Here is an 18670-nt window from a genome sequence, read left to right as displayed (position 1 = left end):
AAGAAATAAAATCGAGTATTTGTAATATTTTTATAGTATTTAAAGGTATTTTATTTTTGTAGTATTCTGTAATAATCTTAATATATTCAATTTTAATATTTCTTGCAGTACATTATTGATATTAGATCTCTAAATTAGTAGCATGGTAAAATACACCATGGATTAACCTTGCACGTTGTCATAGAGTATCTTTTTTTTTTATCATTTAAATAAATTAACTAAGACATTCTCAATCACTGATAACGCTACACAGCAGCGCAAATTCAGTGTTAGACATGGCGAGCAAACGTCCAAAAAAAGAGAGAAGAAACAAGTTTTTATAACAGACAGTATACTGGAAAGGAAAATAGAGCAAATCAGAGCATGATACGATGTTTGGATTATTTGCTTCTGTGCAAATCTTTCTGCCTCTTTTGGTTGTCACTGAGAACTTTATTTTTAAGGTGTTCCTTGTAGTCCAAAATATTTCCACTCCATTTTGTAACTGTGCCATTTTCACAAACCCAAATTTCCTCTGCCACCTAATGAACAAAAAGTAAAGTATTTATATTGCTATTCTTAAATTAAACGTCTAATTTTTTGTATCATGACGTACTTGATTGATTAATCTAAAATCGTGAGATACGAGCACCATTCCTCCATCAAAATCATTAATTGCGTCGGCTAATGCATCAATTGTTTCCATGTCTAAGTGATTTGTCGGTTCGTCAAGAAGAAGTAGATGAGGCACTTGCCACGCTAACCATGCAAATACTACTCTACAACGCTGACCATCAGACAGTTGTCTTATTGGACATACCTAAACACGAATAAAATATAAACACAATTTTCAGAAACTGTTTTTAATATTTACGAAAATTTGTTAGCTTAACATACTTGTTGACGACCGGTTAATCCGTAACGACCAATAATTTTTCTCATTTCTTCACGTTCCTTGACATCTGGGAAAGCCTTCATCATATAGTCAAGCGGCGACATGTCTAAATCCAGTAGTTCGTGTAAATGCTGGTGGTATCTCCCAATTCGAAGGTGACTGTTTTTGCGTATCATACCGCTCGTAGGTACTAGCTGTAATTAAATATCAACATGTAAGTGTTTACAGATGTAGTTCCATTACTTGAATAAATAATAAATTACTTGACGTACATCTCCATATAATAGCTTCAAAAGAGTACTTTTTCCAGCTCCGTTTGGACCAACTAACGCAATTCTGGTGTCCAAATCGATACCAAACTCTAAATTCTTATAAATCCAAGGTGAATCATCGTTGTAACGAAAACTGACGTTCTGAACCATGATAACAGGGGGTGGAATCGTTCCACAAGAGGGAAAATAGAAATTCAATACTTTGTCATTGACAACTTTTTCTGTGAGGCCTTGTGCTACCATCTTCGCCAATGTCTTTTCCTTTGATTGAGCTTGTCTAGCTAGCTTGGCGGAACCGTGACCGAATCGAGCAATATAATTTTTCATGTGTGCAATTTGATCCTGTTCCCAGTTATACTGTTTTGCTTGATTCTCCAGTAACTCCATCCTAGTGTAAAACATTCATGTAATTATTATCAATATTTATTTTGCGTTTATCATTACTAGTGCTGTTAACTTACCTTGTCTTTACAAAGGCTTCGTAGTTACCAGTATAATATTTCAATTGTTTCTTATTTACGTGAATGATATTTGTACAAATGCCATTGAGAAAGTCCTGTGAATGAGAAATGATAACGAGAATTCTTTTATATGTTTTTAACTCTTCTTCTAACCACACACACGCATCCAGATCTAAATGATTGGTAGGCTCATCAAGTAGTAATAAATGAGGTTTAACATATAAAGCTCTAGCAAGAGCAATTCGCATTCGCCATCCTCCAGAGAAGTCTTTAGTGGGTGTCTTCTGCATTTTTGCAGTGAATCCTAGACCGTGTAAAATGTGAGCAGCACGAGCTTCTGCTGTATCAGCAGACATGTCTTCTAATCTTTCATAAACATCCATAAGTTGTTCTTGAGCATCTTCTTCATCACACTCTACCAACTCTTCTGCCAATTTTTCCAATCGAACACGTTCTTCATCAACTTCCATCACACATTCTAAAGCTGTCTTATTGCTAGCAGGCATTTCTCTGGTCAAATGAAAGATATCAATCTGATCAGGAATAGGAACTTCCCTATTTCCAAGTACAGCCAACAAAGTGGATTTTCCAGAACCGTTAAGACCAAGCAAACCATAACGTCTACCACAATTCAACTCCAACATGGTATCTTGCAGCAACTCACAGCCATGGAACGTTATAGAAAAATTAGATATCTTTATATCTCGACTACGAGGATGCGAAGCCAATGATCCTGTGCACGAACGTGCCTCTGCGTTAAGTCTTGCATCTGCTTCTAGTTTTATGCACAATGCCTCTGCAATAAAAAGGAAAGATTTATTTACATTATGTTTGACATGAACATAAGTGAATACAGGGTATCTTGTAGTTTTCTGTTCATACTTTGCCAGGGTGTTCTATAGGTAAAAACAAGACTAAAATGTCATGTAAAAGAATGTTCATAAACGGATTCTTGAGAACTAACAAAAACATGAAACATGATACAAGTCTGATATCAATGCAATATTAAATTAATTATACATTGAATTTTATCACGATTTTGTTCAATTTTTGTACACGCAGTGTTAGTTCTTGTAATTAATTCATTTTAAATAAATTTTTTTGTATTATAAGCATAAAATATACTTATGTTGCTCTATAAGTAGAAATCGAGAGACTGAACTTCCTCTCCTAGTCCATTCTTTAGATAGTGTTCATTAAGTTAATTCTTTAGATACACAATGTGCTAGCCACCTAACTAATTGAAGCCTGCTAAATAAAACAATAATACAACCAGATAACGTAAACATTACATATCTTGTTTTGTCCTTTATTGAGCTAAAAAAATGGTATTATTGCATTTTACATGTTTCATATTTTTGTTATAATTTCTAAATATTTATGACAACTTTTTGGTAGATGACACTTTAGTCTTATTTTTATCTACAGAACACATTAGCAAAGTTTGAATACAAAACTATAGAACATCTATTATACATGCAGTAATTTCACAGTTGTGCTTGACATTTTTCACTTTCAGTGAACTAAAAACTTGTTAAAGAAGTAAGAATGAGTTTCAAAAAGGAATCTTTTATATTTTTTAAGGTTCTTTATTAGTAACAATGTGTGAACCTTTTACTGCAGGTATTCAAATTTTGTCACACCTAATGTGGATAGTAAACACTGCTTCAGAATACAATATGCTTCTTAAAACTTCATGCTTTGAGTCAGCATAAATACTATAAAATATGCTTGTGTCTAAGTACATATTATGTTAATGAACATGATAACAATATAATGATTAAACGCTAGCATAATAGTTGCATAAATAGAAAAACATTATGTAAAGTACAGTTTTCAATGAGCTTAATTGATGCTTTTTATACAAAGAATGGTATGACAAATACGTTTACAAAAAAAATCCTAAGGTTCCATTTAAAAAAATAGTACAATTGCACTTTATAACCATACTGATGCATATGTGAAAAAAATTATATGATATAATTATAAAGTCTGTTAAATAGAGCAAAATTTTCTGCTACAATTTTTTTCTATTTTTCACTTGAAAGAATGCTATTAACTGGTTATTACCAGAATTATCCTGTATTATAGACAAACAATGCGTAACATACCTTCAGTACTCATCGGAGTAGTTCCATTTGTTCCATTCTGCATATCACCCGAACCTGGACTACCCTCTTTACCATCTTCAGAAACTTTTGTCTGATTAGTTTGAGGCGGTTTCTTTCCAGATTGTCTGGCTTTAGCAGCCTCTTTCTTTTTTTGCTGTTGCTTCTTCTTTGCGTCGGACGGCATGGTTTGTCTGAAATTTTATAAAACAGCCACGTTTCAACGTAAATCCATGAAATTGCTACTAGAAATAAGGATTACGTAAGCCCACAGGTTAGGAATGCGACAGCATGTGCGTTCAAGAAATTAATCGAGATGGTATAACGTCGAATTCGAAAATTCGAAAAACCTCCATAGCCGTAAACGGCTCGTTACATGAGCCAACCTCTAAGGGGAAGATAGAAAGACAAAGATAGTGAGACGGGGATACAGTGGCGCGACAGAGGAGGATAGATAAAGATGGAGCTAAAGAGAAACGTGAAGGGTGAACTATTTTCTAGAATGAATTTACGGTTTAAAAATGACGACGATTAAAATGATTAATAGATCATGGGCACAGATAAAACGAAGTTCAAAATCAAACAGAAAAAGTCGGAGAATAATGATTCCAAGTGTAAGAAAGATGAAACACCTTCGATTGAGACAAAAGAAATTTAAGAGTTCTTAATATTAATCATCTATGTCAAAGATATATAATTCTATGCATCGTTGGTTGTTTCGTCTTTGTCCATGAATCCCCCGGTAATCAATTTCAGAGTAACTTTAAGAAATTACCTAGTTGTGCGCCAAAAATCGAACGATCCGTGCGACACGCGAACACACGTGCATGGATAAAGGCAAATCCGTCAAAACGACATTGTTTGCTCGATTATTCGAAAGATGGCGGCATTTGTACATCAATATGGCGTGTTTCCCTGTTACATTCAATATTATACATATGTATTTTTAATAAGTTAAACTTCAAAGTTTTAACAGTGTACTAATTAACTAATGTGTAAATAATTAACTTGAATTGACATTGTTGTAGCTTTAACTATTTATTTCCCATAAAATAAAAACCTCCGTTCAACAAACATTTAAAATTAAGAACTAGAAATCACTTGCATTAAAAATGGCGCCAAAATAACGAGCAGATCGTTATACCTAATGAAGTTTGCTGCAATAAAGATTTTATTAGGACTGCACTGCGCGAAAATTGAAGTAGCCAAGTTGGTCAATTCTGATTTGTATGTTATGTTAGACGAATATGAATTTTATATCACAAGTGAAATTGCCATAAATGAATAAAAATCGAGTAATTGACAAGTTTGCAATAAAAACGTGAGAAATTTGGAAAATAGAAATTCTGTACGCGATGGAGATACTGTCATTAACAACGAAAAACGTTGCGAGCTGTGAAGTTATTGGTGAGTATTTTTATTTATTTAATATTTTGATTATTTTCAATCTAATAAATTTATATTTTATATCGATTACTGTTATACTATAATAGAAATATTGAAAATGAAGAAATATAATCGATTTTGAGTCAATTACGACGCTATAAATTTGGTTATTTCCAAGGTTACAACGTTACAAGCGTTTTTCCGCCATATTGGATTATATTTCAATAGGGCGGAAAGTCATATCGGTCGGAATAAGTTCAAAATTATTAGATAAGATTGTTTTATACAATGAATAGTGTTATTATAAAGATGAGACAAATACTATGCTACTTTTTATTAACAATTTTATGTTAAAGAATTAAGAGTAATTTTCTGATAGTTTTAATTGTGAAGAATTTATTTGACCAGGGAAGACCATTACGCACTGAACATAATCGAAATAAGTTTTTCTAATAACTGAAAACTGAAATATTACATGTAAAAACATATATTTTTGACGTATGCTTTTGAAATGGAAAAACCATATAATTGTGGATGAAATTGCGTGAAAGTAAATATATTTGTATTCATGCAATTTTTGGAACGTTGTTGTACCTGCATTCAACTTTTTGCAATAGTACCAATTTAAAATTTCAGAGGTTCTGAGTATGATACTTCGTAATTAAAACGTTCAAAAAACTTTATAGGATAATTATTAGAGATTTCTATTTCACATATATTAATGCAATTTTTTATTTCCTAATACACGTTAAATATTCAGAACCATGACTTCTAATAATGGTGACACAATTCTGTTTAATCACATTTATTTCACTATCGTGGAGAATTACACAAAAATTCCTATTCCAAAAAGCTCATAAATGAAAGGGAAAATGCAATTAATCTGATTTATGCATAATTTGTTTTAGCCTGTTTGAAAATATTTATTCACATATAAATACTATTGACACTGATATAATGATCAAGGTGACAAATGAGTAGGTATAATATTTACTTCGAAATTTCCTGACCACAAAAATCCTACTCTTGTTCCACGATTGACAAATGTAAAACAAAATAATTATGATTAAAACAAAAAATTTGATTATTGTTTTGTACTTTTAATAAATTTCTCTTTGAGGAGGTTAGTTGTGACTCTGTAAAAATTCAACTTGAAAGGTTTACCTACATAATTTTCTTTTTAAAAAAATATAATGTTATTTCAAATAAAGTCAATTCAATTATCTAAATTTCATCCAAAGTAGATTCCTAATAACATAGATTCAGTCATTAAGGAGACTCACTTTTCCTGATGCACATTTTTAATTAGATTCAATATAATTAATTGAGTACTTATAACCCAATTAACATGTATGTGCAATACATTCAATCAAAATGTACAGGATGTCCAAGAAATGGTGGTATAAGCGGAAAGGTAGTGATTCTATACTACATAAAAAATAAGGTGGAAATATAGAATACAATTTTTTAATATCGTACTTCATTTTCAAACAAAATGAAGCTTGAATTACGATCAGGTACAAGCGTATGGAAGTATAGTTGTATGCTTGAAAGGTACACGAGATAAGGGGAACACTCTTACCATTGACTTACTCTACTTGTACGCTAGAAAGCGAGCTACTTCTCCTTTCCTCGTTTAGCTCTCAAATGACTAAAACCAGAAATTGAAAACAATTATGATATTGATTTCAGTTATTGAAACCGTTATGAGAACCGAAATAATGTTATAACTGTTATGAATATAACTGTTCTTGCCTATCTTGGTTTTGGTTCTCTAGAACCGATATTGGTTCTGTTATTTCTCAAGTTTATACCGATTGTGGTTTCATGTTACATAATTCTTATGCCAGTTTTATTTTGGTTTTTATTAATTCTATAATTGTTTTTAGAAAAATATTAATATGTAACGTATAAATAATTTCAAGTACGGGAGGGATACAATAAATTTCGATCTTGAAAATAATCTTTCTACGCTCATCTATATAGCTGAATCGATTAAAATTACATTCGTCAATTCTAATCATTCAGATCGTTTAATCTTTGTATTATGGTTACTTTAATAATTTAAAATATCAATAGAAGGTCTTAGATGTGCTTCGTTTATAAAATCATCGACTTCACTTTGAAAATATTGATATGCAGGGTTGTATTTTCTTTGGCCCATAATATCAATATTTTTTCACGTATCACTTACAACTAATATGTACTATGCTAATACATGTATACTAATATATAGTAGTAATATTAATCCAATGCAGTGGTAACAAAATTTTTCTTGAATTTATCGTCTCTTTGTAAGAAATATGATTTTGTTTTTGCAAAGTGTACAACAAAGCCGTGTACAACAAACAAAACAAACCGATGACGTACAAGCGAAACATGTTGTATAACTGACATATAACCGTTTTGCAATTTGGAATCGATATGATATCGGTTCTAAACAACGGAAACCGAAACCTAAACCAATACCAAAACCGATACCGATATGCTTGAAAATGGTTTTACGTAAGTTATTCAGAATAAAAGTTGTTCATAGCTGTAACAAGAACCGAAACCAATATTGTAACTGAGGCACTGAGGCAAGTAAGGGCAAACTCAACAATTTCAAAAATATGTTTTATTTTATTCGCTCTTATAGAACGTAAATAAAAAGTGTTTTTCTCGAAATTCGGAATTGTTGAGTTCGCTCTTACTACCCTCAATATCTCAACTGTTTTCAACCCTTGCAATATACAGCAAGTAAAAACCTTGGATATTTTATAATGTTACAATTTTATCATTTTACAATATTACGATATTATGATTTTGCTACTTTACAGTTTTATGATTTTACGATTTTATGATTTCAACATTTCATGATTTTACGATTTTACCGATATACGATATCGATAATTGTTATACCGATAAGAGTATCAATTTCAGAACTATTTTGAAACTGATATACCTATTAACCGAAAAATAACAGGTATGGAACCGATTTAGAACTGATATAGTATCGTTATAATATTATCTCGGTTCTTATAACTGTTTAATTCAGAACTGATATATAACAGACTGAAATAGTCCTTTTTGCAATGCCTAAAACTGTGGTTTGATACTCTCGTCTTTAGCTAAAATTCAAAATTAATTTTTTCGGAAATGGAACATATCAAACAATTGTATTCTACATTTTAATCTTTTTTGATCAGTATCACCATCTTTCCGTTTGTATCACCAGTTTTGGAACATCCTCTATATCGTTTTTGCTAAAGGTATCCTTAACGTGAGGGTTTCTAGAGTGTAAATACATCAGTTTCACTATCTGTACAAGTATCAATTTCATTCGACTAACAGGAAGAGTCCATCTGAGAACTGGATCTGTAAGAAGGCTCTAAATTCCTTTGAAGTCGCGGAAAAAGAATCGCATTCCTCGCAGAGAGGTTACGTGGTCGAACGGCAGAGAGTTCGTTAAAGAAGTGTGTTCTGATGAATGAACGAATGGATAAACGACGGTGGGAGGGATGGTTAAAAGAAGAGACGGACTTGCGCTCCTGTTGGCCCGAAGTCTGCCGGGTTGATGGTAGGGGAAAGGAGGGCGTAGGACGTAGCTCAAGAGACTGAGGGTGAGGGGATGGGGGTACAGGCTTAATTGCACCGTATCACAGAACGTAGTATTTCGTAGTACGTAGTGGTGGGAGTGTAATACGTTCTCGGTCGTCCTCGTCGACGGCGCGGCGTCGTCGACGTCGTTATTCGTATGTAAGCTGTACGCTCTCCTAGATCGACATACGCGTACCAGTGACGTAGTTAGACCGTTTTATCATGGGTGCTTATGATTGAACGCTATTTCAAACTGTTTCAAACTGCGAACTATAGAGAAATTTAACTTGTTAACTGGCTTCAAATATCTTTAAAATAATACATTAAAAAATAATTTTAAAGAATTCTGTCATTTTTTCTGTATTGAATATACATTTCCTGTAATTTCATATAAATATTCCATTGTATTTTCTTTTATTATACTTCTATTTAAAAAAAAGAGAGCTAAGATCTTGAAATTTGGAAAAATATAACTCTGGGAAAATTTTTTTGCTTACCACAATATGTGGTAATATGTATTTGGCTCTTCCCACCAAATAATGTTTTCCTTTAAAAGTTTTTCTTTTCCTAAATGAAATATTCAAAGGGGTCAAATTAATTTGTCCACCTTGTAGATATACAGGGTAGGTGGAAAATTGTAGTACAACTGACCAGGGGATACTTCTACGTAAAACGATAAGAAACAGATGTGGTATGCAATTTTTTCATCCGAAGCTTCGTTTTCGAGAAAATCGAATTTGAAGTTTGCTCAACTACGCAATGCCATTTACTTATCGTGTATTCTATTACCGATTGTCTCTGTCCGTGTTAGTGTTTATAAATATTGACAATGATTTTAGAGTTTTTACGTGATAAGTTGTCTTCATTGTTTGAAGAAGTACCTGTAAGTATTAGAATTAAAATTATTTTTCAACATGACGGTGTCCCGCCACATTCACGAGATCAGTTTTAAATTTCTTACATGAAAAGTATTCGTGCTGGATAGGTTGTGGCGGTAAGATACACTGGCCTTCCAGGTCTCTGGACTTCACACCCCGGGACTTTTACTTGTTAGAATATGCCAAAAAAGAAATGTACAAAGAAAATATTCACAACATTGCACAGCTAAAACAAACAATTCTTTAAGTGTTTGACAAACTAAACAACGATAATGCGTTACAGACTGTTCAGTTATCTTTAATTCGGCGAACACAGTTATGTATGTATGTAGCAACGAGGAGGACATTTCCAACAGTACTTGTAAAGTAATAAACTAAAATGAAAGTAATAAATCTTAAATTCGATTTTCTCGAAAACAAAGTCTTGGATGAAGAAATTGAATACCAAATTTTACTTTATTTTTTTTACGTAGAATTTCCTCCTGGTTGGATGTACTACGATTTTTCAGCCACCCAATATGTACATACAGGTTATCCCAAAACTGGTAATACAAGCAAAGAATTAGTGATTTTAGATAAAAAAAATAACTTGAAAATGTAGAATAACTTTTTTAATATCATGCTTCGTTCTTGAGAAAATTGAGTTATATTATGATCAAATACAAGTGTAAAAAAGTACATCTTTGGGTGCTTAATGGGTGTACGGGATAAAGGGAACATTCTCGGTCTGATCATTAACTGTGTCTACGGTGAGTTAGAAGCATTCCCCTTTCCTCGTTTACCCCTCAAGTGCTTAAACTTGTACTTTTGTACAGTTGTACTTGATTAAAATTCAAAACCAATTTTTTTGAAAACAAAATATGATATCAACAAATTTCATTGTATATTTTCGTTTTATTTTTTCATGTAGAATTACTCCCTTCCCATTTATACCAACAGTTTTGAAATACCCTGAGCTTTAGAGCTTTATTTTAGAGCTTTATAAAAGTTAAACCACAAGAAATATAACAAAATGTATTAAGACTTTTTTGCTCTATGTCTACCCTTCAAAATCCTCTGATTGTTAATTAAGCGTATAAGTATCGTTAACCTTAAGGCATCATTATTACAGAATAATAATAATTATGTCACAAAATATTTTATGTGCCATTTGAGCTTCTCTACCATCCATTAAAATATTATCACATAGATATATTATTTATGTCCTGTATACGTTTTTATATCTATTTAGCCTTAAGCGAGAAAAAATGTTTGTAAAGAATAAAATGTGGATAAGGATTAATGGTACCAGCCACTTTGACTGCTCTGCTAGTTTCAGCATTACATGTTTGCAATGAATTATTTACCTGTCTGAAAAGAAGGGATTTATTTTGCATCCATGCGAACAAATTTTTATATCACGAAAGTGTCTTTTGATGTCTTTTCTTGGTCACGAATAGGAGGCCAGAATCAGAAAGCCAATCGTAAGGACACACGACACCAATACAGTAATCGATCGGTGAATGCGTTTGACACAGTTTTCAATGAGGACAATGTTTAATTTTTGGTGGTGCAAATCAATGGGGGAAACTATAGGGTGGTATCGTAAGAAATGTTCTAGGACTGTTAATCAAGAGGTGGTAGACATTAAAAAAATCTTCGAGACTGTAGACAACCATTTGAACAAACTTAAACGTTTTCTTATTGTAAGATGGGGCGGACAGAGGATTGCAGCTGAAAATTGAAGTTACTTCCTGTTTAATCTATAGAATTAGAAAACATATATTTTGGAAATTTTAATCTAGTAGATTCATTATTGTAGTAACGTAATCAATATTTGAAGTATTTGTTATCGTATTAGTTACATTAAATAATAATTTCTTCTAAGCATTCTTCACTTTTGTGGAAAAATTCGAAATTACAGGGGAGTTATGGTCTTACTCAACGAAACTACTGTACGTTCTTTCTTCACAATTTCGACTTGATTATCTCGGAAATGAAATCGTCTATATCCTTAATCAAAAATATTCTTCCTTCTGTCACATTTTCCTTTTTCTAATTCTACAAGAAGTAAGTTGGCAAATCTTAAAAAATCTTAATAATCGTAGTTTATTATGCTTAATACTTTTGCAGCAATATGAGAGCGATTGGATTGTGTAGATGTTTTTTTAAATAGGAGTACTTATTCTTATCATAAGCTAATGATTGAGTTCAAGTCGAATTTAACAATTTGCAATTCTGTTATCTTCACGGGACCTTGAATAGGAAAAATTGAGAAATATTTGGGAATAGATGAGAATAGTGCAATAACTATAATAAAGAGACTAAATACTAAAGGAAAATTTACAGTGACATGTCGTATTCTAAATGTAGTAAAGAAGTTAAGGTAACTTCAATTTTTTTATTGAATGACAAACTTTTGTAGATTTTTACATTTTATTGTCTGTTACCATTGAAATACCGAATAATTTTTCTTAGAAACATTTATCACTAGACTAGCGTAAATGCTAGACTAGGTAAATCATAGTGACCGTTACCATAAACATAAACAATAACATGGCTAAATAAAACCTCAAATAAGCTAAGCCAGGAACAGGAAATCTAAGACCAAGTGGGTGGAATAGTTCACAGAATTCTATAGGAAACGATAGACAAAGAGATGGCAACAAACAAAATAATAGCTAGCTAAACGTTACACAAAATAAAAGTGTAAAATAATTCAAATGCAAAGCATAACTGAAACACAACAATGGTTGCAGGATATTCCACTCAATAACACTTTTAGTTCGCTCGAGAAAGAAGTAGACATGAACGGGAATAACGAAACTACATCTCGTGCCATTAAACCACCTCCAATCTACATAGATGCACAAATAATAGATCTCCTCGTCGAATTACTAAATCACACTGCAGGTACAGAAAACTACACCATAAAACAAATAAAGCTGGACCAGATAAAAATACAAACAAACGCTCCTGAAATCTTCCACAAAGTAATATAAGCACTTCGACCAAAAAATGCAGCCTATCACACATATCAACTGAAGACAGAAAGAAGCTACAAAGCAGTCATCAGAGGTTTGCATTCGAAAAATAATATCACAAACATCAAGGCTGGACTCACAAAACTAGGACACGAGGTAAAAACAGCAAATAGTACGACTAAATACAATACAAAGCAGCCATTGTCGTTATTTTTTATAGAACTCAAACCCAGAAATAATAACAAGGATGTTTTCAACATCAAGAAAATATTAGACACTATAGTAAACATCGAACTACCTCGCCACAAAGAAGATATACTACATTGTAGAGTGTATACAATGCCAGCAATACAGCGTATAAAAAATTACTGCAATAGAACTCCAGCATGCGTGAAATGTGCACACATTCATTTATCATCCAATTGTTCACTTGTAGGTAGAATAGACACAGTGAAATGTTGCAATTGCAATGAAAACCACCCAGCCAGTTACAAAGGCTGCGAAATTAGGAAGCAACTACAAAAAAAAACTTTTAAAAAAAAACCACCACCATGATGCAGAACGTACTCACAATAAAACTTACAACTAAAAACCGCAGAGGCTAATCCAGAATTTAATACATACCTTATGCCAAATGCTAATAGCAAGAACATTAAATTCATTGATTCTCGAAGCTATGCACAAGTGACTACTAACGCAGTATTATCAAACGAACAAAATCAAAATAACAATATTAACGATGCTACAAAAATGAAGGAACTCCTTAAACAATCTATTAAAAACTTAGAAATATTAACAAAAATGATAATGGAACAAAATGCGATACTCAGGCAACAAACACATCAAATAACAACAATGTTACAACTACTCACAAACACGTTAACTCATAAATAAAAATGGCAACACTCAAAATAGCACTCTGGAACGACTACAGTCTGCAACAAAGAGCCATGGAAACAAAAAAATTCTTACACGATAACAACATTGATGTATTCCTTATCTCAGAAACATACTTTACTACAAAAAGTTACATACAAATTCTGTATTACACCATATGTAACACCAAACATCCATCAAGAGAAGCATACGGAGGCACAGCAATTATAATAAGAAATTATATTAAGCTTCATGTACACTGCCAAATTAACCATGAACATATTCAAGCAACTACAATTACAGAACAAACTCCTAACAATTAATTTTTTTTAACCATATACGCACCACCGAGGCACAGAGTGACTTCACAAAAATGGCAAAAATATTTTGAATCTTTAGGCGATAAATTTATTGCAGCGGGCGACTATAATATCAAGCATACCATATGGGGCTCAAGAATTACCACGGCTGGAGGTAAAACACTCGAAACAGGGATCAGAAACAATAATTATAGCATATTAACAGCAGGAAAACCAATACACTGGCCATCAGATATAAACAAAATACCGGATATACTTGATTTCGTAATCGTAATAGGACTCAGCACAAATAAATTGAACATAATGTCCAGTCTCAATCTTAGCTCTGATTATACATCAATAATAATACAATGCACTAGTAAACCAACATGCTATAGTAACCCAGTGTCACTCTGTAACAGAACCACCAATTAGGAGACATTCACAATACTAGTTGAAAACAATATTCCACTCAAAATACCTGAAGACATCGAACAAGCAGTAATGCGATAACAACAATTATATAAGAAATAGCTTGGACAACTACCACCTTTAAACCAGCGCACAGACAAAATAAAACAGTTCCAGCAGATATCCTTGATAAAATTAAAGAAAAAGGGAAAATAAAAGTAAAATGGCAAAAACACAGAACCATAGAAAATATAAAGTATCTAAATAATATAACAAAAGAAGTAAAAAACAACATAAGAAATCACAATAACAATGAATTCATACAATTTTTGGAATCACTCTCTGCACACGAAAACACTAACTATTCCCTCTGAAAGGTTACACATAAAATGAAAAAAAAAAGAAATAAGATACAGTAAAAGCAGCTCTAGCAATTAGGAAAACTGATGGAACATAGGCAAGAAGTAATAAAGAACAGGCCGAGGAAGTTGCTAACTACCTTCACAATGCATTCACATCATACGACACCAACAATGATAATTCAAATAATTATGTAGATGTAACCACAAGAAACTTAGACACTAACAGCAACCCATTGGAAGGACACTAATTTGTACCGCCAAGGAGGTTCGTGACAACATAAAAAATATCAAAAATAGCAAGTCACCGCTAAGATAGCACACGATGTCTTGAAGATGTCTATTTTATGTTCATTTTATGCCTGAACGTCTTACGACATAATTTAGACGTCTTAAAAACATCCAAGAGCGTACATCTTAAAGACTTGCAAAGTTTACGTCTATAAAACGTCTTAAAGATACACTACATGAACGTCCTAAAAACTTACGCTTTTGGACGTCTTAAAAACGTCTAATTTTTGTCTGAACGTCTTATACATATACGTAATTTGGACGTCCTTAAAACGTCTTATAAATGTTTCTTAAGACGTCCTAAAGACATACTGATTTGTAACATCGGACGTCTTAGAGACGTCTTCTGGACATTTTCAGGACTTTACTGAATGTTTTTAAGACGTTTTTAAGATGTCTCTGTGCTATTTGGGCATGTGTTGACCTTATTAATGAAAAAATCTTAAAACAATTACTATCAATGGCAATACGACTAATTACAATAATATATAATGCAGTTTTACGAGTACAGTACTTTCCGTCTATATGGAAATTAGCACTAATTATAATTCTGCCTAAATTTGGTAAAGATCCGCACCAAACTTCATCTTACAGGCCAATATCGCTTCTTCCAATGTTTTTAAAAATATTAGAGCAAATGACATACAGTCGTCTTAAGTCCATAATAGAAAAAGGGAAACTAATACCAGCTCACCAGTTCGGGTTTAGAAATAAACACTCTATCATAGAACAAGCACACAGGCTTGTCAATGAAATACTTGCAGCAATAGAGAAAGAACAGTACTGTACAGCACTCTTCATGGACATAGAAAAAGCATTCGATAAAGTGTGGCACGTAGGGCTTCTATGTACAATAAGAACACATTTCCCTAGACAAATACACAATCTACTCGCATCATACCTAAGGGACCGGACCTTTGTTGTAAAAATCAAGGATACATATTCTGAAATCAAGGTTATAAAAGCAGGCGTACCCCAAGGAAACGTTCTAGGATCTATACTGTATACACTCTACACAGCTGATATTCCAACCACCGATAAAAGCAAAATACTAACGTTTGCTGATGATACCGCTGTATTAGCTATACATAGCAATTCAGGAGTAGCGACGATGTTACTACAAGAACATATTATAAAAATAGAAAAATGACTCAAAAAGAAAAAAATAAAAGCAAATTCCAACAAATGCAATCACATCACATTCACACTCTGTAAGAAAAAAACACCGAATATCAAACTGAATAACACGTTTGTCCCTCAAACAAAACGAATAAAATATTCAGAGCTCCGCTTGGATTCGACACGTACATAGAAGCATCACAACAAAGCAATAACAGATCACATACGCATTAAAAGACGATAAATGTATTGGTTAACAAGCCAAAAATCTAAACTCAACATAGAAAATAAATTAAAAATTTATAAAACTTATATACGTAATTATAAATCATAAAACCAATATGGACCTATGGAATACCATTATGAAGAACTGCCACAATGAGTCATATAACAAAATCAGAGTCACTACAATAAAAAATACTAAGAACAGTAGTTAATGCATCGTGGTACTCTAGAAACGACATACGTAAGCACTTAAAAATCCCAATGGTTAAAGAGGAAATAAACAGATACGCAAAGAAACATACAGAGAAAATCGAAGCGCATCCCAAACCACTAGCTGCGGAAATAAACACAATTTGTATCGTAAGAAGATTAAGAAGAATACATCCTGCTGACTTATACATTTAAAACCGTAAAAATGAAACAATTACCCTGCGGTGGTATTTCATTGGAAACTGTCACCCACGTGCTATGTAGTCCGTAATCCATATAAGAGTTTACTTAATGTCCAGTGGACAAATTGTAAAGAAACAATTTAAAATAAAAAAAATATGATATTTAAATCAAATTTTTTGCAACGACTGAACAATATATATAATATTTTTTGACACAGTATTTAAACAAAATCAAAAGAAATTTAGATCGAAATGAATCGTCTTGGAGCTTCAGCAAATTGTTTTAACCTTTACGCTGCACATTTAATAATACAATAATCATGGATCCAACGAAGTTTTTTGTGAAATTTCAGGAACTAAAACCCAGCGACGGTCATACAGAGTGTCTCAGAACTAGTGATACAAGCAGAAAGGGTGTGATTCTGTATGAAAAAAATAAGACGAAAATGTGGAAATAAAATTTTTTGACATCGTGCTTCGTTATCGAGAAAATTGACTTTGAGTTTTAATCAAGTACAAGTGTATCGAAATACAATTTCAAACACGTGAGAGGTAACTAAGAAGAAGGAAATGTTTCTGCTTTACCATAGAGACAGTCACTGGTCAAAACGTAAATGTTTTCCTTAACCCGTGTACCCTTCAAGTACCCGAAACTGTACTTGCGTACATTAGTAACTAATCAGAATTGAGACTCAAGTTTCTCGAAAATGAAGCACGATATTAAAAAGTTTTATACTACATTTTCGATTTATTTTGTAGAATCGCCCCCTTTTCGCTTATACCATCAGTTTTGGGACACTGGATATATATAGAAAAAGGTTGTTCAGAATGTTGATTTTGACAACATATTTCAAGGTCATTATATTGGTGCTCTAGATCACTTTTTAAATAATTATCATTCATTTTTCTTTAGATAATTATATAATTAAATTTTTTATTTTATACTGGTTAGATTATTATTAAGCCAGTTAGGTGGTTATTTGGCAGTTGAATAGATTTGGTTTTGGTCAGTAGTTTGAGTGAAAATCTGAAATTTGATATTTGACATGTTAATCGATTCTTGCTCAGTTAATTAATTAATTAATTTTTTATGTAGTTCAGGTTAGTTTCTTCAATCTCATCGTTGCCAGGCATTAGATCGGTAGTTGACGAGGTTTGGTAAATTACAGTAAAGTATAAATACATTTACTAATGACATTAAAATATCTGACACTCTGAATTCAGGAATTCAGTGAATTGCTATTATCCCCACTTAAAACAAGCAGAACACTTTTTATTTCACTTTGAAATGAGAGGTGGCGCTTGATTTGGGCCGACATTATTATAATGAATGAAAATAAACTTTATTTCGGGAACATTGAATAGCAAAAATCATCTCTAACTAGTTGATGTGTAAATACATACGTATGATACAAGAATTGCCAAAGAGAAGTTTATTTACCAGCAACCTAATGCCGTAGTATACACTCGTTACGGTCTCCTACGCTAATCCGATATACCTTTGCTTTTCCCCATGAATTTGCTTGTGACTTTTTCGACTCGAAGCAGAGACTACCACCTCCACTAAAAAAAGTAACCGAGGAAGATCCAACCTTGTTGGTGTCAGCTAGCAAATCAAATTCGAGTATTTTGACGAAGCTATACCCCGAGAAGTCGCGCTGGAGGGATGCGAGGGCACGAGGAAAGAGACTTCGGAAAAAATCGTCAGTATCGATCGTAATTTCGCCGCCGAAGTGTGTAACATCTTTTTTTTATTTACGGAATGCTGCAGAACGTTTCAAAGTAATCGGTTGTTGGTCATTAAAAGGTCAAGTGCTCGTTTAGTGAAGTGATCAGTGTTAGTGACCGCGAAGTGTTGTAAATGCAAAGTGTCTTCTTGTGGTCTTGGATACCTGCGATCAGCGCTACCTGGGCATCATCCCCCAATGATCGGGATCGGCATAACGACCTAATGAAGCAAGTGTTCAAGCAGCAGGTAAATTCCTCTCCAAATGAGTGAGTTTTACCGATAGTAATTACTCGTATTACTAGAGTCATATTATTAGTCTCAATTTATTTAAACATGTTTTACCTTGGTCCGTCATAATTAAAAAAATAAAAATCAATGTTTCCGTACTTTTTACCGATTACAGCAACTAATACGTCCAATTTTCGTTCATTCATTATGAAATAAGTAT

General features: G+C 32.7%; 1 protein-coding gene across 1 annotated transcript; it reads right to left on the bottom strand.

Annotated features, from left to right (window-relative positions):
- Window positions 1-23: 23 nt before the first annotated feature.
- Window positions 24-4578, bottom strand: LOC143180786 (ATP-binding cassette sub-family F member 2). Its single transcript, XM_076380748.1, has 7 exons — window positions 4491-4578; window positions 3719-3909; window positions 1608-2403; window positions 1147-1534; window positions 877-1068; window positions 596-799; window positions 24-521 (listed from the first exon to the last, which is right to left on the bottom strand). The coding sequence occupies exons 2-7, from the start codon at window positions 3900-3902 to the stop codon at window positions 381-383; spliced, it is 1905 nt and encodes a 634-aa protein (XP_076236863.1). The 5' UTR covers window positions 3903-3909; window positions 4491-4578; the 3' UTR covers window positions 24-380.
- Between the last annotated feature and the right edge of the window lie 14092 nt (window positions 4579-18670).

This window comes from Calliopsis andreniformis, chromosome 6 (assembly GCF_051401765.1).
Source record: "Calliopsis andreniformis isolate RMS-2024a chromosome 6, iyCalAndr_principal, whole genome shotgun sequence".
NCBI classification, from domain to species: Eukaryota; Metazoa; Arthropoda; class Insecta; order Hymenoptera; family Andrenidae; genus Calliopsis; species Calliopsis andreniformis.
Note: the sequence above shows the minus strand (reverse complement) of the source record. Positions and strands in the feature narration are given on the sequence as shown.